The sequence below is a fragment of the Pseudophryne corroboree genome, chromosome 6, assembly GCF_028390025.1.
Source record: "Pseudophryne corroboree isolate aPseCor3 chromosome 6, aPseCor3.hap2, whole genome shotgun sequence".
NCBI classification, from domain to species: Eukaryota; Metazoa; Chordata; class Amphibia; order Anura; family Myobatrachidae; genus Pseudophryne; species Pseudophryne corroboree.
Window position 1 is genome coordinate 188,255,679 of NC_086449.1, and position 24,298 is coordinate 188,279,976.

The following is a 24,298-nucleotide window of genomic DNA, read 5'->3' on the forward strand; positions in this document are numbered from 1 at the left end:
AGGAATTCTTGATTGCGCTGGATCTCAAGGATGCGTACTTACACATTCCGATTTGGCAACCTCATCAGGGGTTCTTGCGTTTTGCGATACGGCAGATCCATTATCAGTTTCAGGCTCTACCGTTTGCCCTCTCGTCGGCGCTTAGGGTATTCACCAAAGTGATGTCTGTTATGATGGCTCATCTCATATCCCTGGACGTGATAATAGTTCCGTACTTGGACGATTTGCTCATCAAAGCTCCGTCTCGCCAAATGCGCCTTCAACATGCGTTGCTGACGTACAATGTGCTGGTTCAGCACGGTTGGATTGTCATCTTCAAGAACTCACATCGGATTCCATCTCAACGACTTCAATTCCTAGGGATGATTCTCGATAAGGTAGATCGAAGAATTTGCCTACCAGAACAGAAAGTACAGACTATTCGTCATCTGGTACGATTAGTGCTCAAGCCTCGGTACATTTGTGCATTCGCCTGTTAGGCACAATGGTGGCGGCTTTCGAAGCGCTTCTGTTCGGAAGATTTCACTCACGTCCTTTTCAACTGCATGTGCTTGCACAGTGGTCGGGCTCGCATCTGCAGATTCACTAGAGGGTGAGGTTGTCTCCATGGGCCAGAGTTTCTCTACTCTGGTGGCTCCAAGTACACAATCTAACCGCAGGAAAACGGTTCGGCGTCTGGAATTGGATAGTTCTAACGACAGACGCGAGTCTCAGAGGTTGGGGAGCTGTAGTTCAAAATTGTCAGCTCCAGGGTCTCTGGGCGGATCACGGAAGATTGCTGTCTATAAATGTCCTAGAACTCCGGCCAATTTACAATGCGCTACGACAAGCAGTGCACATGCTTCGGTCTCAGACTGTCAAAGTGCAGTCAGACAACGCAACGGCGGTCGCGTACATCAACAAACAAGGAGGAACGGCCATGCGGGAAGTAGCTTGAATCCTCAATTGGGCCGGGCATCACCAAGTGATATTGTCGGTAGTGTTCATTCCGGGAATGGACAACTGGGAGGCGGATTATCTCAGCCATCGGGATTTTCATCCAGGAGAATGGGCATTAAATCCAGAAGTGTTTCACATGTTGGTCCCAAGTGGACCTGATGGCATCTCGCCACAATCACCAAACGCCCCAGTATGTGTCCAGAACGCGAGATCCAAAGGCAGTGGCAGTGGATGCTCTCACGATTGCGTGGCCGTACAGCCTCGTGTATCTGTTTCCACCGTTTCCGCTGCTCCCTCTGTTGCTAAAACGGATCAAACGAGAGTCCGCCACAGTCATACTAGTGGCGCCTCATTGGCCTCGGAAAGCTTGGTTCTCGGATCTTCACGGGCTACTCGCAGACGATCCTTGGGCGCTTCGGCTACGTCCGGACCTGTTACAACAGGGTCCATTCCTTTACCCCGATTTAGCGCGGCTGCGTTTGACGGGGTGGCTGTTGAGACCGCCCTCTTAAGAAGAGAGGGCATTCCACTATCGGTTATACCAACCATGTTATGTGCTAGAAAGCCAGTTACGACAGCTCATTATTACAGGATTTGGCGTGCCTATATAGGTTGGTGTGAAGCTCGGAAGTTTCCGACATCATCTTTCAAGTTATCCCGTCTTTTGTTATTTCTACAGACTGGCTTAGATGGAGGACTGCATTTATCTACACTAAAGGTGCAGGTATCTGCTTTGTCAATTTACTTTCAAAGACGATTGGCTCTATTGCCGCCTGTACACACCTTTCTGCAAGGTGTCCTCAGAGTACAGCCTCTATTCATTCCACCTACAGCGCCATGGGACTTGAATCTGGTTTTAGATTTTGTACAGTCTTCATACTTTGAACCCTTACATCAAGTGGATATTAAGTTTCTCACTTGGAAAACGATTTTTCTCCTAGCCTTAGCTTCGGCAAGGCGTGTTTCAGATTTGGGTGCATTGGCATGCAAGCCACCGTTTTTAGTGTTTCATGATGACCGAGCGGAGCTTCGGACGAATCCCGCTTTCTTGCCAAAGGTAGTGTCATCTTTTCACATCAATCAACCAATAGTAGTTCCTGTGTTAACAGGACATTCTGGAACTTTGGATGTGGTACGCGCATTACGCGTTTATGTATCCCGAACGTCTACAGTTTATAAGACGGATACGTTGTTTGTTCTCTATGATGCTGCCAAAATGGGTTGGCCAGCTTCTAAGCAGACCTTATCCAGATGGATTATACTGACCATACGTCAGGCTTACCTTCATGCTAGGTTACAGCCGCCTACATCGGTAACAGCTCATTCCACACGTTCTGTGGGAACTTCATGGGCAGCTGGTTGTGGGGCTTCTACGACGCAGCTTTGCCGTGCGGCTACATAGTCATCAGTGCACACGTTTGTGCGCTTTTACAAGTTTGATACGTTTGCGGCATCAGCATCTAGCTTTGGCCACCTAGTGTTACAGGTGCCAAACAGCTCTCCCGCCCACGAGGGAAGCTTTGGTACGTCCCAAGAGTACTCCAGTGACCCTAGTGGCTAGGGGTCACTGGAGTGGATAGGGGGCACTGGAGTACTCTTGGGATATGGACAGTGTTAGCAAGGACAGGGCACTGAATATTCAAATTTCAGTAACTCTCCTCCCTTCCATACTCCCAGAATACCTCAGTGTTTTTTCCTGAGGCGAACAGGAGCGATAGAGAGGATGAACAATGGAGAATTACCTATAACATTATAACATAACGGACAACAATAAAGTTGACACATAACGTCACTGACAACTAACCAGTTGACACCATAACCGATAAATCGGTGAGAATGTGTTACCAAAAGATCCACTGAACTTACCACACCCAGGTAAAACTGCTCTGGGTGGGCGTCCAGTGCCCCCTATGGATTCAAAGAGAAGGATTTACCTGGTAAGTACCAAAATCCTATTTTTTCTTTCGGGATGGTTCTGGACAGGGAGGTTCAGAGAGTTTCTTCCGAGGGAAAAGGCTCTGGAAATACAGAAAATGGTAAAACTAGTTTTGCAAGAGTGTCGTCCATCAGGGCAAATTTGGGTACGGCCTACGAGGCCATACAGTTGGCATGTTCCATGCCAGGGTGTTCTGGGGGGACCTGTTGGGATTCCCACCTACACATGCACCAATTGATAGTCCTGTCGTCGAATGCCAGGGTCTCACTCCTGTGGTGGCTACACAGCTCGCACCTACTAGAGGGACGCAGGCTCGGGATTCAGGACTGTGTCCTGGTAACCACGGATGCGAGTCTCCGAGGCTGGGAAGCTGTCACTCTAGGGAAAAGCTTCCAAGAAAAAGTCTAAAGTCAGGAAGCCTGCTTTCTTATGAATAAGATGGAATTAAAAGCCATCTACAACTGCCTTCAACGAGCGGTACATCTTCTTCAAGATCATCCCGTGTGATTCCAGTTGGACGGAATTAAAAAAGCAGAGCGAAAATGGCAGAGGTTACGAAGATCTTCCTCTGGGCAGAAAAACATAGAAGGTCTCTGTCGGCTATTTTCATTCCGGGAGTGGACAACTGGGAAGCAGACTGCTTTAGCAGACACAATCTCCATCCGGGAGAGTGGACCCTCCACCAAGAAGTTTTCGCAGAGGTGACAAGTCTTTGGGGAGTTCCTCAAGTAGACATGATGACATATCGTCTCGACGAGAAGCTCCAAACATATTGTTCCAGGTCAAGAGACGCGCAGACAATAGCAGTTGATGCACTGGTGTCCCAGTGGCTATTCCGGTCGGTGTATGTGTTCTCTCCACTTCCACTGATCCCAAAAGTTCTCGAGATCGTAAGAAGAACAATGATTCAGACAAATTTCTTTGGCCCAGACTGACCAAGGAGAGTTGGTGCCCAGATCTTCAGGAGTTGCTCATGTAAAGATCCTGGGTTTCTTCTTCTTCTTCTTCGCGAGGACCTACTACAGTAGGTACCGTGAGTGTGCCTAGGCTTACCACGGCTACGTTTGACGGCATGGCGGTTAAGCGTCAGATCCTAGCCCGAAAGGGTATTCCCTAGGATGTCATCCCCACTCTTGTTCAGGCCAGGAATGGAGTAACGTCTGAACATTACCACAGTTTTTTTGGAGAAAATATGTGTCTTGGTGTGAGTCCAAGAAGGCTCCAACAGAAGAATTTCGATTAGGGCGTTTCTCCATTTCCTACAGGCAGGAGTAAGGTAGCCTGAAATTGGATCCCATCAGGTTCCAGATTTCAGCATTGGCAAATTTCTTTCTGAAAATTGGCTTCTCTTCCGGAAGTTCAGGCTTTCGTGAAAGGCTTGTTGCGCATCCAACCTCCATTGTACCTCCAGTGGCACCATGGGTTTTTAATGGGGTGTGGCAGTTCCTTTAATCAAGTTGGTTTGGACCTTTGGTTGGCCTTGGCATCTGCAAGGCGGGTGTCTGAGTTAGGGTCCTTGTCCCATGCGAGCCCTTGTTTGATCTTCTATGAAGATAGAGCTGACTGGAGGACGTCAGCGTTTTCACCCACAGGTGGTTTCTTCTTTCTACAGTAACCAACCTATTGTGGTGACTGCGGCTACTGACGCCTGCGCTGAGTCACAGTCTCTGAATGTGGTTAGAGCTTTGAAGGTTATGTCGCCTGAAAGGCTCAGATTGGGAAAACTGAGGCTCTGTTTTGTCCTGTGTGCTCCCAACAAGATTGGGTGTCCTGCTTCCAAGCAGTCCATTGCGCGCCGGATCTATGGTGTGATTCAGCATGCTCCTTACACGGCTGAATTGCCGTTACCGAAATTGGTGAATGCCCATTCTACTAGAAAGGTGGGCTCGTCCGGGGCGGTTGACCGGGGAGTCTCGGCATTGCAACTTTGCCGAGCAGCTAAGTTTTACAGTTTTAATACCTTGGCCGAGGTTGACCTCACGTTTGATCGTTCGGTGCTGCAGAGTCGTCCGCACTCTCCCGCCCATTCTAGAGCTTTGGTATAAACCCCATGGTTCTTGAAGTGTCCCCAGCATCCTCTAGGACGTATGAGAAAATAGGATTTTAATACCTACCAGTAAATCCTTTTCTCTTAGTCCGTAGAGGATGCTGGGCGCCCATCCCAGTGTGGACTCTTTCTGCAGTTATTGGTTGTGGTTACACACAGGTTGTGTTATGGTTTTTTGTCAGCATATTGCTGCAAATTCGTCATGCCGTTGGCTTGTGTTCTATTGAATGCCACGTTCTGCGGCATGCTTGCGGTGTGAGCTGGTAAGATTGCTCACTGTGGTTTAACGATAAATCCTTTCCTTGAAATGTCCGTCTCCCGGGGTGTGGCCTGATAGCAGACCCGAATAGATGTGTTTAGCTGGAGCTCCTGCCTGGGGAAAATATTTACCCTATTTAACCTGCTCCCTGGTGATCTGGGGTACACTCTCCCGCATATTGGAGATCCCCTGCATCGACAGGGGTGATCTGAGGAGCAGAAGAAAGTGTCCTACATCTATATAAACTGCGGCCTACCAGCCCTTCAGAAGCCGGGGCCTCAATTTGTGCAGGGACCCACAGCTAAAGGTACTCAGCCCCACCCCTGTTATACCCTCTGGCTTTCCCTGCCACCCCTGGGTCTGCCCACGGCTGTGAGAGGGTACCTGCGGTGCCGTGCACCGTTTCCACAACATCCCGAGATTGCGGCCTACTGCACCTCCGGAGGCCGGGGACTAAAGTTGCGGGACTGCCCGGAGACGAGCCCTAGAAGCGCGGCCCGACGGAAGCTCCTGACAACTGGGAAACGTCTCCCCCACCTACCGCGGCCCGCCCTGCTGCCTCCACACCTCCGTGTGATCCCCCCAGAGACCCGCCGACCGCAATCCCCGTGTAGCACCGTCCGCGGCATCCTCCGGCGGCCCGCGGCCTACACATCCTCCAGAGACCGGGACCTGAAGTTCGGAGGCTCCCCATCGCGGAGCTCCAGGAGACACGAGTGGCGGCTGTTTGGGACCCGGACAGTGTACCCTGGTCCCCGCACCCCCTCACCACCCCTCCTGCAGCTCTGGCCAGGCTCTAACCTGCAGTAACATCCCCAGAGGGCCTCTCTGCTCCTAGACCCTGTGTTGCAGCAGCCATCATCCCCTCTCCGCTGGTCAGTTGTCAGAGGGGAATCACCCTGCTGCTGCATGAGCCCTGTCCTGCCTGGCCTGCACTGAAGGGAACCCCGGAGCCAAGTGATTTCCACCGTCGCTGGTGCCGCACATTGAGGGTCAGCTGCACTAGAGTTGCAAACTCCGAGCCACCAGCTGCTGTCTCTCCCCCCCTGATACAGTGTGATCCACGCCTGCCCCAGCCTGCAGGGAATCAAGCCTCTGGATACCAATATTTCGGTGCGGCTACTGTCCCTCGCACATCACCCGGGACAATGACCTAATACTGCAATTTGTCCTATCTGGACCGTGACAATTCTTTTAATACCTAACACACCTTTCTACTTAACCTACATCCACTAAGCAACGTCTGTGTCTCCCTTCTTTTTAGTTTTTGTTTTTTCATTTTTATCTACTCGCCTATCCTATCAGTCCACAATGGCACAAAAAAATAAAAAAAATTCGCAGGCCCCCACAAATTTTTTTGGGACAAAAGCCAAAGGCCCATCCACTCCTGCGTTGCTCACGGACTCTCCTTCCTCCCCCTGTTCATCAGAGACGGGTATAGATCCACAGATCCAAGCAGTTATGACAAGTTTACTTGAGGGGGTCCAATCTGCCTTTAAGCAAGAACTCTCTACAGCTATTGCCGATTTCAAATCTGACCTTACGGCTCTTGGCAACCGCACGGACGCACTCGAATCCAAGACAGACGACCTATGCCGCTCTCAGCAACGCCTAGACTCTGAACTCTCTAGACTCCACGATGAGATGGAGGAACTCAAAGAACGGCAAGAAGATCAGGAGAATCGTTCCCGTCGAAATAATTTACGTATCCGCAATATAGCGGAATTGGTTCTTAGCTCGACCCTACCGTCCTTTCTGAAAGATTTCTTTCAACACGTATTGCCTGACCTTTCTGATAGCGACTGTGTATGCGACAGGGCACACAGAGCGCTCCGAGCGAAACCAGCTCCTTCACAACCGCCCAGAGATGTCATAGTGCGTCTACACTATTTTCGCTCAAAGGAACGGATCCTAATGTCTGTTCGAGACTCCCCAGTGATTGACTTCCGGGATATGCAATTGCAGGTCTTCCAAGATCTAGCCCCGTCTACTATTCAGAAACGCCGTGATCTCCAGCCCGTTACTAGGATTTTACGGCAACATCAAATACGATACAGATGGGGATTCCCCTTCATGCTGCAGATTACGGTGAACAACTCCACCCACTCCGTTAAAACCTTAGCTCAGGGTCAGGATTTGTTGGCTAAGCTGGACCTCCTCCCTGTACCGCCACCTGATAGCGAGACTGCCTCTCTCTCAGATCCACGACACCCTCGGATCCCACCGCCTGAATGGACAAGGGTGACCCGTCATCGCAATGGCACTACTGACCCTACTTGATCCTAGTAGACTCTCTTGATTACAACAAGATAGTTCTCATTACTCTAGAGATATGTCTCCTCCTTAAATGTTCTTTGTTGGCAGGTGGGGGCCATAGCCCCCATCTTACCTTTTTCACTCAACTGTTATTGGTTATTACATGGTTAATCGGGCTTTGGTATAAGCTATATGTTGAGCCTAGCCCTATGATATTGTGCGGAGCTGGCTTTGCTTACCCCGATATTCCCTAGTCTTATTATCTCTCCCCCATTGCCTCCCCCATCTACCCCCGTACCCCTCCCCCTTTTTTATTCCCCCCCCCCCCCCTTTTTTTTTTTTTTTTTTACGACACAGTACGTTTTTCTTTATTTTTTGTGTGTGTTCCGAGTTATGTAGCTGAATTTTCGGCCGTTGCCCATATAACTGTTGCGGTCCAGAAGGACCTGGTTTTCTGCTCCCACTACCCCCGTGCTCCCTTTATCTGTGATTAAGTATATAATGTCTATTATGTGTATAGCGGTCCTCGACTGGGACCCTATGTTTCAGGGTTCTTTCCCGTATGGGTTTTCTATCACTCTCTCTTTCTCTATATCTCTACTCCTTGTTTCCTGCCGTCCCTTTTCTCTTTCCTTCTCTCTTCCTCCCCGGGATGGGTCTCTGCTGATTCTCTTCCATTCTCTGGTATCACATGGCACTTAAGTTGTTCTCTGTAAATGTTAACGGGCTTAATTCTCCCAAGAAGCATACAGTGATGTTATCCGCCTGCAGGAGGGAAAAGGCTGACATAGTCTTCCTTCAGGAGACCCACCTCACTGGCACACACTCTCGACTTCAAGGTAAGCAGTTTTCACAAACCTTTTTTTGCTTCTGCCGACTGTAAAAAACGGGGGGTGGCTATACTGATTCACCGTAGTATCCCATTTGTACATACCGCAACAATAGCTGACCCCGCAGGCAGGTATGTTATGGTAATTGGCACGCTTCGCACAGAAACTCTAACACTTGTGTCCGTATATGCCCCGAACCAAGACCAATCACGCTTTTTCCGCACACCCTTTCAGCGCCTTAACAGAGTAGCGCAGGGCCACATCATTTTAGGTGGGGATTTTAATACCGTGATCGATCCCCTCTTAGATAAATCTAACCCTCCTAAGAATAAGAAGGAAGCAACCCCGACGGAGGCCTCTCTCACATTGATTTCCTCTCTGGCACAGCTTAATCTGAGAGATACCTGGCGTCTTAAACACTCCACTGCTAGGGATTATACTCCCTTCTCTGCACCTCACCAACACTACTCTCGGATCGATATGATCCAAGTGTCTCAATCACTCACGACAATGATTTCTGACACAGGTATCACCCCTTGTTCATGGACAGACCATGCGGGGGTCTACGTCCTCATAGAAATCTATAGAACCCCTAATAAAACACGTAAATGGCGTCTAGATGACACCCTTCTTACACATTCATCCACTCTTTTAGACACCAAATCAACTTTGGAATTTTTTTTCAAGGAAAACGCCTCCCCAGAAGTCTCTCCTAGTCTAGTCTGGGAAGCGCACAAAGCCACTATCCGTGGTCACTTCATGTCCAAGGCTTCTGCAATACGTAAGAAAGCAGCACAAGAAATCTCCGCACTAGAATCAAAAATTTCTGCGCTCTTAACCCAACATAAAATCACCCCAAGCGACTCCCTACGCTCCCAGATTGATAGCTTCAGAGGTCAGTTAAACGCCCTTTTATCGCGACGCGCAGCTGCTATATTACAGAAGCTCCGTCAGAAATTTTATGATAAAGCGGATAAAATTGACAGTCTCTTGGCCAACAAATTGAGAAGCAAGCGTGCTACGGGAATGATAGAAAAACTTCACTCCAATACACTGAATATACCTACTTATGACCCAAGACAGATGGTAGAAGAATTTAGGGAGTTTTATAGCTCCTTATATAACCTTCCTGCCCCCCCTCTCTCCTCTGATGGTCCAGAGGGTATATGCTCATACCTATTAAACACCCCCCTGCCACGTCTGACAGAGAGACAGATCTCTCTTCTTAACGAGTCTATCTCGTTGGAAGAGACAGTTGCCGCTATCAAATCCATGCGTTCATCAGCTGCACCTGGCCCAGATGGCTTCACCGCCCAGTATTACAAAACTTTCCACGCAGAACTGGCCCCTTACCTCACCTCGCTCTTTAATAAAGTTTTAGAGGGGGCATCGTTTGCGCCGGCAACTGTGCATGCTGACATTATCGTGATCCCGAAACCGGAGAGAGATCCCACACAATGTTCCAATTATCGCCCGATATCATTACTAAATGTTGATCTTAAGATTTACGCAAAAATCTTGGCCAATCGACTAGCCCCCCTGCTTACACAATTGATACACCCAGACCAAGTGGGCTTTATTCCTGGCCGACAAGCCTCCGATAATACCAGGAGAGCTATAGATCTGATATGTTCTATCCATAAACAAAAATTACCCTCACTGTTACTAGCACTGGATGCCGAGAAGGCATTTGACAGGATATCTTGGTCCTTCACCTTCTCGGTACTCCGAAAGATGGGCTTCTCTGGCAAATTTCTGGAAGGTGTCTCTGCGCTTTATAGATCCCCTACTGCCACGGTTTCTGTCAACCGCCTCACCTCCGCCGTTTTCGGAATCGCTAATGGCACCAGACAAGGATGCCCGCTCTCCCCCCTATTATTTGCCCTGGTCATGGAACCACTGGCGGCAAGGATCCGAACTAATACAGATATTGCTGGAGTGCGGATAGGCCAGTCTGAGCATAAAATTGCATTGTACGCGGACGATGTCCTCTTATCCCTGGGATCCCCGACTCAATCGCTGCAGCCACTTCTCTCTGAAATTGACCTCTACTCTAAGCACTCAGGCTACAAAATCAATGCGAGTAAAACCGAAGTATTGCATTTTTACATTCCTGGCCCGGTTAAGCTCTCTTTAGAAAAATCCTTCCCATTTCAGTGGCACAAACAAAAGATCAAATATTTAGGCATTTTCCTAACACATAGCCACCACCAACTATACCAGGCTAATTTCCCTAGACTTTTAGACCGCATCAAATCGGATTTGTCCACTTGGTCCGGCCTTTTTATCTCTTGGATAGGTAGAGTGAACTCAGTAAAGATGAACGTGCTCCCTCGGATACTATACCTATTCCAAACTCTCCCGATATTTATCCCCCCATCTACCTTCAAATTCCTACAGTTTCACACATCACAATTTATATGGGCGAATAAACGTCCCCGAGTCAGACTGAAACTATTACAGCGCCCCTCATGCAGTGGCGGTTTGGGCATCCCAGATTTTAGGAGATACTACCTAGCAGCGCAGCTCTCACACTGTGTGCAATGGTGTAATCCAGAGTCACAGAGGGTCTGGGTATCTATAGAAGCAGCTGAATTGGGTCTTTCTACCCTCTCTTCTCTTCTTTGGCTTCCGAGATCCCGCCGCCCTAGAAACGTGGCCTCTCACCCTTTTGGTATCTCGCTCACTGACGATTTGGGACTTTGCCAATAAAAAATACAACTTGGCCCCGGCCCCCTCCCCCATCATCCCTGTATTACACAATCCAGCATTTACCCCTGGTACACACAAATCACTATTTGCCCCTTGGCAAGATAGAGGTATTTTATATTTAAATGATATCACCAAAGACACTAGTTTTCCTCAGTTTTCCCAGATCCAGGAAGATATTGATATCCCGTCCAAATATTTTTACCAATATCTACAACTTCGGCACTTTCACTCCGCAATGGGCCACACCCTCTCTAGCAGACCTCTGACCACGTTCGAGGCGGTGTGTTTCAGACGTCACTCAACCAAAGGTTTAACATCCCTCTTATATGCCGCCCTTGACGGAGAATCACCCTTTCAGCGTGACCCACACGAGAGAGCATGGGAACTGGATCTGGGCTCGGCCTTAGATAATGAGGAATGGACCGAGGTCTGGGGTAACGCCGCATCTAGCTCCATTTGTGTCCGAATCAAAGAAAACGTCTACAAATTATTATATAGATGGTACTATGTACCATCTCGCCTAAGCAAAATGTACCCGGATACGTCGGATAGATGCTGGAGAGGATGTGGTGCAGAGGGCTCTTTCCTACATATATGGTGGTCGTGCCCTAAAATTGTAAATGTTTGGAGAGAGGTGATTGATCTCATCACTAATATGTTACAGATTCCCATCCCTAATGACCCTTAATACATTCTTCTCCCCCTAAACCTGCCAACGCTATCAAGCCACCAAAATAAACTACTGCGGCATATAGCTTCGGCAATGACATGTCAACTGGCCGCGGATTGGAAAAGCCCCACCCCACCTTCCATGCAGTCTATAATTACCCGCATATGGTACGTTTATCGTATGGACTATATGACTGGTATCATTAATTGCTCCTCCAAGTCATTTGATAAAATATGGGGTCCTTGGCTGACTACACAACATGCCCCTTCACCTTTCAACTAATACCCCATGTTATACCTGATGGAACCCTCCCGGGGATCCCAAACTACCATACTCTACCTGTCTATATCTTCCTCTTTCTCTTCTCCCTCTATTTCTCTTTTCATATCTTATCTTATACTATTTCTCAGTATTAGTCGGTTTGATTTCTGGCCGACTGCTATTCTATATGTCTCATTATACCCACTCTCAGGGTCAAAAATGGATCATCTTTCCCTGATTTTCTACGTTTGTACCAACTGTTAGGTTATACCTGCACTGTATTACGCTATAATTGCCATCTGTTGGTTTCTGTTTGCTGACTATGATCTCAAGAATAAAAATTTCATTTAAAAAAAAAAAAGAAATGTCCGTCTCCCTAAACTGGAGTCTGGGGGAGGGGCATAGAGGGAGGAGCCAGGTCACACCATTTGAAAGTCTTAAAGTGCCCATGTCTCCTGCGGATCCCGTCTATACCCCATGGTTCTTGAAGTGTCCCCAGCATCCTCTACGGACTAAGAGAAAAGGATTTACCGGAAGGTATTAAAATCCTATTTTTGGCTCCTCAAACTGCACCCAAAATAGCCGATTTATCTTTTAATGACTTTAGTTTTTTGAGGAAGTTTTTTCTCTTTATCTCTTATATTACAGGTGCTCATGATTGGCTCTGTGCCTGACCGCGGTGGACGACCCAATGAAATTGAGCCTCCCATGCCTTCATGGGAGAAAAGGAAGGAAGGGGGGGGTGGCAGGGGAGGCCAACACTGGGGCAAAAGGAACAAGAGAAAGAGGAATTGAGGGGCAGATGAAGTCTCCACATCTGCAGTCTTTCTGAGACTGTTGTATTGCTGTTTTGTTTAATTGGGAGGATTTTAAATGCATGGTGCCCAGATGTGATTTTTAGGGACCTCTATGTAGATGGCCATCTGTCCTGGCCTTCAGACTAAATAGGTGTAATAATAAGCTTCTGTTGACCTTATGCCACAGAAGGTAATTAGTATCCTAATTCACATGGCATTAAAATGACAATACTGACTAGCTCAGTACTCCATAGTCTACATCACAGGTTCTCAAAGTCAGTCCTCAGGACCCCACACAGTCATACTTGCCTACCTGACCCTCTCCATGAGGGAGAAAATGCTCTGTTCCTGGACTTTCCTGGTAATGTATGATTGCCATCACCTGTGGTGAAACACCTTTCTTATCAATTAACTAGCTCACCACAGGTGATGGCAATCATACATTACCAGGAAAGTCCAGGAACAGAGCATTTTCTCCCTCATGGAGAGGGTCAGGTAGGCAAGTAAGCACACAGTGCATGTTTTGCAGGTAACCCAGCAGCTGCACAGGTGTATTATTTACTCACTGACATTTTAAAAGGACCACAGGTGGAGCTAATTATTTCCGTTGTGATTCTGTGAAGAGACCTGCAAAACATACACCGTGTGGGGTCCTGAGGACTGAGTTTGAGAACCTGTGGTCTACATTGTAGAGCTATGTTAAGTATGAGTATTGGTAACCCATCATTGCAAGATCACTTTTTAGGAATGTGCTGAACAACAGATTGATATCTGAATGACATTCTGGGGTAAATGTAATGGCTTGCGAGATGCAGGCAGGCGTCTGCACAATGTTTTAAAGGGGCAATATTTTAAAAGCCAAAACCAGGTTGTTGTTTTTTCTTTTACATGAATGCCTCTTTAAAACACGGGTTAGTCTTGCACTGAACTTGCCAATGCCTGCATCTCGCCGGCTATTAAGTTTATTCCGCCATCCCTTTCTTCCAGCTACGGCACATGTATTTACTCAAGGCACATACTACAATTACAATGGAAACCTAGGTTCTGTTCCCAATATTACACATTATTTTTCCTTAAATAGGCATGTAATCTCAGTTTAATAATGGATTTTTTTTTTTTGTCTCCATTCTTATAATTTATGTGCTCTCCAGCAGAGGGCAGTGTGCCATTACCAAATAGAATGTTTGCTACAGTACTTGAAGATAACATTCAGGTATATAAAAGGCTAATGCTGCTCCTCACCTCTATAGGGGAATTTAAGTGTTGTGTGCACTGGCGGCCACTATATGGCGCCTGACGGAGCAATTCAAGTTTGGGCACACACACAGCCGCCGGCGCTGACATTACTTTTATGTTTCGTCATTTTGACGGGCTGGTAACTAGTTTAGTTACCAGCCTGTAACTAATTTGGTTGATTATTTGGTTGATTATTGTAATTAAAGGCAGGGATGGGGTTAATTGTATAACAGTGTAAATATATATAACGTTTGTTTAACTTGATTCAGGTTGTAAATGCTTTAATTCTATATGTATATAGTATACATTTTTGATTCTCTTGCACATTTGGAATTCTGGATGATGCCATCGGATGTAAGCACACTGATTTGATGGCAGTGGATGACAAGTTGTAAGAGTCAATAAAACCATCTCTCAGATCGGTCTGTCTGTTTGGAATATCCTTCATCTTAATTCTGAGTTTAAGTGTGTGTGTGTGTGTGTGTGTGTGTGTGTATATGTCATTGGCCATAACATTAAAAGTACCTGCCTAATACTGTGTAGGTCCCCATCATGCCACCAAAACAGCTCTGTCCCATGGAGGCATGGACACCACAAGACCTCTGAAGGTGTCCTGTGTTATCTAGCACCAAGACATTAGCAGCAGTCCTGTAAATTGCAAGTGTGGCCTCCATTGCTCGAATATGTTTTTCCAGCACATCACACAGATAACAGAAGACACAAAAAGGGTGAAGCTAAGGTACCCTCCTTTTATAGGCTGCATATTAATAGGAGGCCCCAGCAGACAAGAGACTGGACTTAGGTCCTCATTCATCATTGACTGCATTTTCAAAGCTGCACGCAGGCAGCTTTGCAAATGCAAACACTAAAAATGCAAATACTGTAGGAAGTGTTAAACACCTCTGTGCTGCATTAGAGATCCCAGTGATGCATCCGGCATTGTAGCCTGGGATCAACATCGTGATTGATGGTCGCAATGGCCAGCTGAGTAATCCTCGCAGGTGCGCTTTAAGACAGGAGGAGACCTGTGTGCAGCCTCCTCCGTTCAGGCCCCCTCTTCTATGCCGGCAGCACTGTAGAGTCTGAGCCCACTCTACTGCGCATGTGCAGATCTCTGGGAAAATGGCACGGCTGCATTTTCCCAGTTATTTATCTACTGCGCATGCGCAGAACGCCGTGCAAATGCCTGTTGCGACACTTTCACAGTGATTTAACACTGCTACTGCCATCGGCACGGGACTCCGGAGGGCGAGTATTCTAAAAAAAAAATACACCCATTATCCTGTCAATCAGGCATAGATTTACGGGAGGGCAAGGATCACTAATTTTGAAACTGCAGGATCTGTTCTGCACATGCGCAGAATGGTGCCTGCAGTTTCAAAATTAGTGATCCTTGCTGAATTAGCCCCTTATTCCACATTTATATACAACCTTCATAAGCTGCTTACCTGTATTAAATAGGCTTGCTGTACACAGAATGCCCACTAAGCTTGTGTCTATGAGAATTGTGCATGATTAAGACATAAGTGCTGTTTCCATGGCTGCTGAACCTAACAACTGTGTGGCAGCTATTCAGAGATTGGATTTAACACATTTGCCTGCTAACACAATTATTGCTGCTTGTAAATGATTGTCTGAATTAAGGGGATTGTGCTGGACGGTGCAACAGTAATCTAAGCTTGAAACTCCCATCTCTGCAAACTAAGGACCTAATTCTGACCTGATCGCTGGGCTGCTAATTTTGCTGTACTGCGTTCAGATAGTCGCCGCCAAAGGGGAGTGTAAATTCGCCCAGGCAAGTGTGCGATTGCGTGTGTATGCCGTGCTGCTAAAAATTTCCCTCAGTCAGCGGACAGCTGCAAATCCGTTTGCACCTCACTCACCATCAAATGTTTTTACGACTGTGTGCAGTCTGTGCGCAGCCCAGGATTTACTCCTACAGTGCGATGAGAACAGGCTGATCGGGTCTGGAGCTGACGTCACACACCCTCCCTGAAAACGCTTGGGAACGCATGTATTTTCTCTGACACTACCAGAAAATGGTCGGTTACCACCCACAAACAGGTGGTCTTCAGTTTGCCGGCGACCTGGCTCCCGACGACCAGCATACCGGCGCCGGAATCCTGACTGCCGGCATATCGACAGCTTCTCTCCCTCTTGGGGTTCCACGACCCCCCTGGAGGGAGAATACCGCGCGCCACCGTGCCCGCAAGGGGCTCATTTGTGGTCGCCCAGCTGTCTGTGTGCCGGCGGTCGGGATTCCGGCGCCGGTATGCTGGCCGCCAGGAGCCCGACCGCCGGCATAACATACTACACCCCCCCACAAACCGCCTTTTCCTGTCAATCAGCTTGCGAATGGCTGTGCGACTGAAAACTTTCGCACCAGCTTGTCACTGTTCGGCGATGCACGTGCGCATTGTGGTGCATGCGCAGTCTATCGATAATGGCCTGATATGCGAAAACAGCAGCGATCAGGTCTGAATCGGCCCTAAGAGCAGAATGCTGGTTGAAAAGGTTTTGGTGTTGGCTAATGTAAATATACATAGTCACTAACCACTACAGACTAATATTGCAGTACTGTGCATAGTAATTATATTTATGCAATTATTGATTGTTATGTGTTCATTTTAATTTTGCACCACCCATGTAATTTAAATTGTATTATTTAAATAAAATTGCAATCTCTGACAGAGCATAGATGCCGCTTGGATTGAGATCTGGGGAATTTGGAGGCCAAGTCAACACCTTGAACTCTGTAACCTGTTCCCCAAACCATTCCTGCAATGTGGCAGGGCACATTATCTTGCTGACAGAGGTTGCTAACATCAGTTAAATTGCCATAAAGGGGTGTACTTGGTCTGCAACAATGTTTAGGTAGGTGGTACTTATTAAAGTAACATCCACATGAATGCAAGGACCCAAGGTTTCTCCGCAGAATATTGCCCAGAGCATCACGCTGTCTCGGCCAACTTGCTTTCTCTTTCATCCACTAGGGGACACTGGAGTCCTATACAGTAGGGGTGTGAAGCCTTGAACCTGAGGTGTGGCACAATCTAAATTAGCATTGTCTGCACAGCCGGCTCCTCCCCCTTCACATCCCTCCTCCCTCAGTTTTGAAAAATTGTGCTTGAGGTGAAGCACGTGGGAGCACAGAGCTCCTGACAAGAGATACTAAAAGGGGCTGCGTAACCCTATTTTCTCTATCGTCCTAAGTGGATGCTGGGGTTCCTGAAAGGACCATGGGGAATAGCGGCTCCGCAGGAGACAGGGCACAAAAAAGTAAAGCTTTACTAGGTCAGGTGGTGTGCACTGGCTCCTCCCCCTATGACCCTCCTCCAGACTCCAGTTAGATTTTGTGCCCGAACGAGAAGGGTGCAATCTAGGTGGCTCTCCTAAAGAGCTGCTTAGAGAAAGTTTAGTTTAGGTTTTTTTTTCTTTACAGTGAGTCCTGCTGGCAACAGGATCACTGCAACGTGGGACTTAGGGGGAAAGTAGTAAACTCACCTGCATGCAGAGTGGATTTGCTGCTTGGCTACTGGACACCATTAGCTCCAGAGGGATCGAACACAGGCCCAGCCGTGGAGTCCGGTCCCGGAGCCGCGCCGCCGACCCCCTTGCAGATGCTGAAGCGTGAAGAGGTCCGGAAACCGGCGGCTGAAGACTCCTCAGTCTTCATAAGGTAGCGCACAGCACTGCAGCTGTGCGCCATTTTCCTCTCAGCACACTTCACTGGGCAGTCACTGAGGGTGCAGAGCGCTGGGGGGGGGCGCTCTGAGAGGCAAATATAAACCTTATACAAGGCTAAAAATACCTCACATATAGCCCATAGGGGCTATATGGAGATATTTAACCCCTGCCTGACTGGAAAAATAGCGGGAGAAGAACCCGCCGAAAAAGGGGCGGGGCCTATCTCCTCAGCACACGGCGCCATTTTCTGTCACAGCTCCGCTGGTCAGAACGGCTCCCAGGTCTCTCCCCTGCACTGCACTACAGAAACAGGGTAAAACAGAGAGGGGGGGCACATTAATGGCTATATATATATATATTAAAGCAGCTATAAGGGAGCACTTAATATAAGGATATCCCTTGTATATATAGCGCTTTGTGGTGTGTGCTGGCAGACTCTCCCTCTGTCTCCCCAAAAGGGCTAGTGGGTCCTGTCTTCATTAGAGCATTCCCTGTGAGTTTGCGGTGTGTGTCGGTACGTGGTGTCGACATGTATGAGGACGATATTGGTGTGGAGGCGGAGCAATTGCCAAATATGCAGATGTCACCCCCCAGGGGGTCGACACCAGAATGGATGCCTTTATTTGTGGAATTACGTGATGGTTTATCTTCCCTTAAACAGTCAGTTGAGGACATGAGGCGGCCGGACAATCAATTAATGCCTGTCCAGGCGCCTCAAACACCGTCAGGGGCTGTAAAACGCCCTTTGCCTCAGTCGGTCGACACAGACCCAGACACGGGCACTGATTCCAGTGACGACGGTAGAAATTCAAACGTATTTTCCAGTAGGGCCACACGTTATATGATTTTGGCAATGAAGGAGACGTTACATTTAGCTGATACTACAGATACCGTAAAACAGGGTATTATGTATGGTGTGAAAAAACTACAAACAGTTTTTCCTGAATCAGAAGAATTAAATGACGTGTGTGATGAAGCGTGGGTTGCTCCTGATAAAAAGTTGATAATTTCAAAAAAGTTATTGGCATTATACCCTTTCCCGCCAGAGGTTAGGGCGCGCTGGGAAACACCCCCTAAGGTGGACAAGGCGCTCACACGCTTATCCAAACAAGTGGCGTTACCCTCTCCTGAGACGGCCGCACTTAAGGATCCATCAGATAGAAAGATGGAAGTTATTCAAAAGAATATATACACACATGCAGGTGTTATACTACGACCAGCTATAGCAACTGCCTGGATGTGCAGTGCTGGAGTAGTTTGGTCAGAATCCCTGATTGAAAATATTGATACCCTAGATAGGGACAATGTTTTACTGTCGTTAGAACAAATAAAGGATGCATTTATCTATATGCGTGATGCACAGAGGGATATTTGCACACTGGCATCTCGGGTGAGTGCTATGTCCATTTCAGCCAGAAGAGCCTTATGGACACGACAGTGGACAGGCGATGCGGATTCAAAACGTCACATGGAGGTTTTGCCGTATAAAGGGGAGGAGTTATTTGGAGTTGGTCTATCAGACTTGGTGGCCACGGCTACTGCCGGGAAATCCACTTTTTTACCTCAAGTCACTCCCCAACAGAGAAAGGCACCGACCTTTCAACCGCAGCCTTTTCGCTCCTACAAAAATAAGAGAGCAAAGGGCTTGTCGTACCTGCCACGAGGCAGAGGAAGAGGGAAGAGACACCAACAGGCAGCTCCTTCCCAGGAACAGAAGCCCTCCCCGGCTCCTGCAAAAACCTCAGCATGACGCTGGGGCCTCTCAAGCGGACTCGGGGACAGTGGGGGGCCGTCTCAAAAATTACAGCGCGCAGTGGGCTCACTCGCAGGTAGACCCCTGGATCCTGCAGATAATATCTCAGGGGTACAGGTTGGAATTAGAGACGGATCCTCCTCATCGTTTCCTGAAGTCTGCCTTACCAACCGTCTCTTCCGAAAGGGAGAGGGTGTTGGAAGCCATTCACAAGCTGTACGCTCAGCAGGTGATAGTCAAAGTACCCCTATTACAACAAGGAAAGGGGTATTATTCCACTCTATTTGTGGTACCGAAGCCGGATGGCTCGGTAAGGCCTATTCTAAATCTGAAGTCCTTGAACCTCTACATAAAAAAGTTCAAGTTCAAGATGGAGTCACTCAGAGCAGTGATAGCGAACCTGGAAGAAGGGGACTTTATGGTATCCTTGGACATCAAGGATGCGTATCTACACGTTCCGATTTACCCCGCACACCAGGGGTACCTCAGGTTCATTGTTCAAAACTGTCACTATCAGTTTCAGACGCTGCCGTTCGGATTGTCCACGGCGCCTCGGGTCTTTACCAAGGTAATGGCCGAGATGATGATTCTTCTTCGAAGAAAAGGCGTATTAGTTATCCCATACTTGGACGATCTCCTAATAAGGGCAAGGTCCAGAGAACAGCTGGAGACAGCTTTAGCACTATCTCAAGAGGTACTAAGACAACACGGGTGGATTCTGAATATTCCAAAATCCCATTTAATCCCGACAACTCGTCTGCTGTTCCTAGGAATGATTCTGGACACGGTTCAGAAAAAGGTTTTCCTTCCAGAGGAAAAAGCCAAGGAGTTATCCGATCTGGTCAGGAACCTCCTAAAACCAGGAAAAGTGTCAGTACATCAATGCACAAGAGTCCTGGGAAAAATGGTGGCTTCTTACGAAGCAATTCCATTCGGCAGATTCCATGCAAGAATATTCCAAAGGGATCTGTTGGACAAATGGTCAGGGTCGCATCTGCAGATGCACCTGCGAATAACCCTGTCACCAAAGACAAGGGTGTCACTTCTGTGGTGGTTGCAGAAGGCTCACCTATTAGAAGGCCGCAGATTCGGCATTCAGGATTGGATCCTGGTGACCACGGACGCCAGCCTGAGAGGCTGGGGAGCAGTCACACAAGGAAGAAACTTCCAGGGAGTATGGACGAGTCTGGAAAAGTCTCTTCACATAAACATTCTGGAACTAAGAGCAATCTACAATGCTCTAAGCCAGGCGGAACTTCTCCTGCAAGGAAAGCCGGTGTTGATTCAGTCGGACAACATCACGGCGGTCGCCCATGTAAACAGGCAGGGCGGCACAAGAAGCAGGAGTGCAATGGCAGAAGCTGCCAAGATTCTTCGCTGGGCGGAGAATCACGTGATAGCACTGTCAGCAGTGTTCATCCCGGGCGTGGACAACTGGGAAGCAGACTTCCTCAGCAGACACGATCTTCATCCGGGAGAGTGGGGTCTACATCCAGAAGTCTTCAACATGTTAATAGACCGTTGGGAAAGACCAATTGTAGACATGATGGCGTCTCGCCTCAACAAGAAACTGGACAAATATTGCGCCAGGTCAAGAGATCCACAGGCAATAGCTGTGGACGCACTGGTAACTCCTTGGGTGTACCAGTCAGTGTATGTGTTTCCTCCTCTGCCGCTCATACCAAAGGTATTGAAGATCATACGGCAAAGAAGAGTAAGAACAATACTAGTGGTTCCGGATTGGCCGAGAAGGACTTGGTATCCGGAACTTCAAGAGATGCTCACGGACGAACCGTGGCCTCTACCTCTGAGAAGGGACCTGCTACAGCAGGGTCCCTGTCTTTTTCAAGACTTACCGCGGCTGCGTTTGACGGCATGGCGGTTGAACGCCAGATCCTAAAAGGGAAAGGCATTCCAGAAGAAGTCATTCCTACCTTGATTAAGGCACGGAAGGAAGTCACCGTGAAACATTATCACCGCATTTGGCGAAAATATGTAGCGTGGTGCGAGGATCGGAGGGTTCCGACGGAGGAATTCCAACTGGGTCGTTTCCTACATTTCCTGCAATCAGGATTATCTATGGGTCTCAAATTGGGATCCATTAAGGTTCAAATTTCGGCCCTGTCAATATTCTTCCAAAAAGAATTGGCCTCTGTCCCTGAGGTCCAGACTTTTGTCAAGGGAGTACTGCATATACAGCCTCCTGTGGTGCCTCCGGTGGCACCGTGGGATCTAAATGTAGTTTTAGATTTCCTCAAATCCCATTGGTTTGAACCATTGAAAAAGGTGGATTTGAAATATCTCACATTGAAAGTGACTATGTTACTAGCCCTGGCCTCTGCCAGGAGAGTATCTGAATTGGCGGCTTTATCTTATAAAAGTCCTTATCTAATCTTCCATTCGGATAGGGCAGAACTGCGGACTCGTCCGCATTTTCTCCCTAAAGTGGTATCAGCATTTCATCTGAACCAACCTATTGTGGTGCCTGCGGCCACTAGCGACTTGGAGGACTCCAAGTTGTTGGACGTTGTCAGAGCCTTAAAAATATACATTGCAAGGACGGCTGGAGTCAGAAAATCTGACTCGCTGTTTATATTGTATGCACCCAACAAGTTGGGCGCACCTGCTTCTAAGCAGTCGATTGCTCGTTGGATTTGTAACACAATTCAACTTGCACATTCTGTGGCAGGCCTGCCACAGCCTAAAACTGTAAAAGCCCACTCCACAAGGAAGGTGGGCTCATCTTGGGCGGCTGCCCGAGGGGTCTCGGCATTACAACTCTGCCGAGCAGCTACGTGGTCGGGGGAGAACACGTTTGTAAAATTTTACAAATTTGATACCCTGGCAAAGGAGGACCTGGAGTTCTCTCATTCGGTGCTGCAGAGTCATCCGCACTCTCCCGCCCGTTTGGGAGCTTTGGTATAATCCCCATGGTCCTTTCAGGAACCCCAGCATCCACTTAGGACGATAGAGAAAATAAGAATTTACTTACCGATAATTCTATTTCTCGGAGTCCGTAGTGGATGCTGGGCGCCCATCCCAAGTGCGGATTATCTGCAATACTTGTACATAGTTATTGTTAACTAATTCGGGTTATTGTTAAGGAGCCATCTTTAAGAGGCCCTTTCTGTTGTCATACTGTTAACTGGGTTTAGATCACAAGTTGTACGGTGTGATTGGTGTGGCTGGTATGAGTCTTACCCGGGATTCAAAATGCCTCCCTTATTGTGTATGCTCGTCCGGGCACAGTACCTAACTGGAGTCTGGAGGAGGGTCATAGGGGGAGGAGCCAGTGCACACCACCTGACCTAGTAAAGCTTTACTTTTTTGTGCCCTGTCTCCTGCGGAGCCGCTATTCCCCATGGTCCTTTCAGGAACCCCAGCATCCACTACGGACTCCGAGAAATAGAATTATCGGTAAGTAAATTCTTATTAAAAGGGGGACAAAGCTGCCTAATATCAGAGAGACAAAGATCCCTGTTGAAGGGACCTGCCTCTCTCCACAGGAGATCCTCCAAGACTTCTAACAGTGAGTACTGGTAGAAGGAAGAGTTAGGGTCCCTCAATGTATTTTTATTTATTTTATAGTGAGCAGGGAGAGACCAGAAATGTCACAGACTGGGCTATCTGCTGAGATCCTGTAATGATCTCTGTTGTAAGCTGCCTCTCACTGTACAGGAGCTGCCTCCTGTAATAGCTAACTGTAATGCTGACTCCGGTATAAATAGCCCCTCACAGCAGTTACAGCGGCGGGAGCAGAGTGCGGTGCGGGACTTAGCCTTTCCTCCCTGTGAGCAGGGAGGGACGGCAGAGCGGCGCGCTGCACAGCGAGAGAGCTGACAGCCGAAGTGGAGCTCAAGCGCCGCTGCGGGAAGCTGTCCAGGCGCGCGCCGGCCAGCGGGTCCGGAGCGCGCCAAAATAGTGTCTGCACAGAGCGCCAGAGAGTGTACTCGGCGCGCGCCGGCCAGCGGAAGGGGACTGGTATAAAGGTACATCCGAGGCAGCAGCAAGTGGAACTCGTATAGCCTAATGGCTAGGGTTCCTTTAACAGCAGTATATAGATATATTTGCAAAAGTCTTGCAAGACATTGGTGGGGACAAGTGTACTGATTATGGCGCCAGGCTGAGGTAATAACCTCCCCCTCACCCCAGTAGATAACATAAGGGAAGTTGTTTAAGAAAGAACTAGCTCCCCCTGCTGCACTGACTGCATAGTGCATAGTAGAAAATAGCAGGGAGATCATTAGGTAACTGCTCCCTCTGCTGGTGAAAAATATATATACAGATGAGGATCTCCTGAAAAGTAATCAACTTTACAATTTATATTTTCAAGGGACTTCTATTTCAAAGATCCTGCAGAAAATACACGGAAGCAAGCGAATACCAACTCTAACATCGTAGCTGATTACAGTTGGGGTGTGAGAATTGAGAGTCGGCTGGTGTTTTAATTTTTTTTTTTTTTCTTTAATTTTTTATTAAGGTTAATTTAAGTAAAGTTATTGACCTGCTCCTTTTATATACGAAAAGGACAGGTAATTCCAGCCGGATCCAATACCTTCGCTTCAGTCATCTCCCAGTCTTTCTCTTCCTAGTTTAAAGGGTGAAAGCGCGGCGGGCTACCCTAGTATAGGGTTTTCTAAACAGCATGTCTAAGGCGGCCAAGACCTCCAAGACCTGTTATGTTTGTACGAAATGTAACAAGAAGAGCACGCGGGTTGGCAGCTCCGGGGTGTGCGACTCCTGCTTAGACAAGGACGCTCCACCCGGGAGCAGTGCTCTGGCCAAGGTATGGGAAGACAACCTGGCTAATAGAATCTCAATAGAGATGGCTGAGTCGCGCAAGCAGCAATCAGAATGGGCTGCGGGATTCTCAAAGACGATGGAGGAATTCCTCATCAGGTTAACGCCGCCCGCA

At 48.0% G+C, this 24,298-nt stretch overlaps 1 protein-coding gene across 6 annotated transcripts in view; it reads left to right on the top strand.

Annotated features, from left to right (window-relative positions):
• Positions 1–13,024, top strand: part of LOC134931785 (protein FAM98B-like) — a 64,846-nt gene extending 51,822 nt beyond the window's left edge. For all 6 annotated transcript variants that reach the window (XM_063925474.1, XM_063925475.1, XM_063925471.1 and 3 more), the window contains one exon: positions 12,559–13,024. In XM_063925474.1, the coding sequence (XP_063781544.1) occupies positions 12,559–12,705 (147 nt within the window). In that variant the 3' untranslated portion in view covers positions 12,706–13,024. The remainder of the gene's footprint in view (positions 1–12,558) is intronic.
• The last annotated feature ends 11,274 nt before the right edge of the window (positions 13,025–24,298 follow it).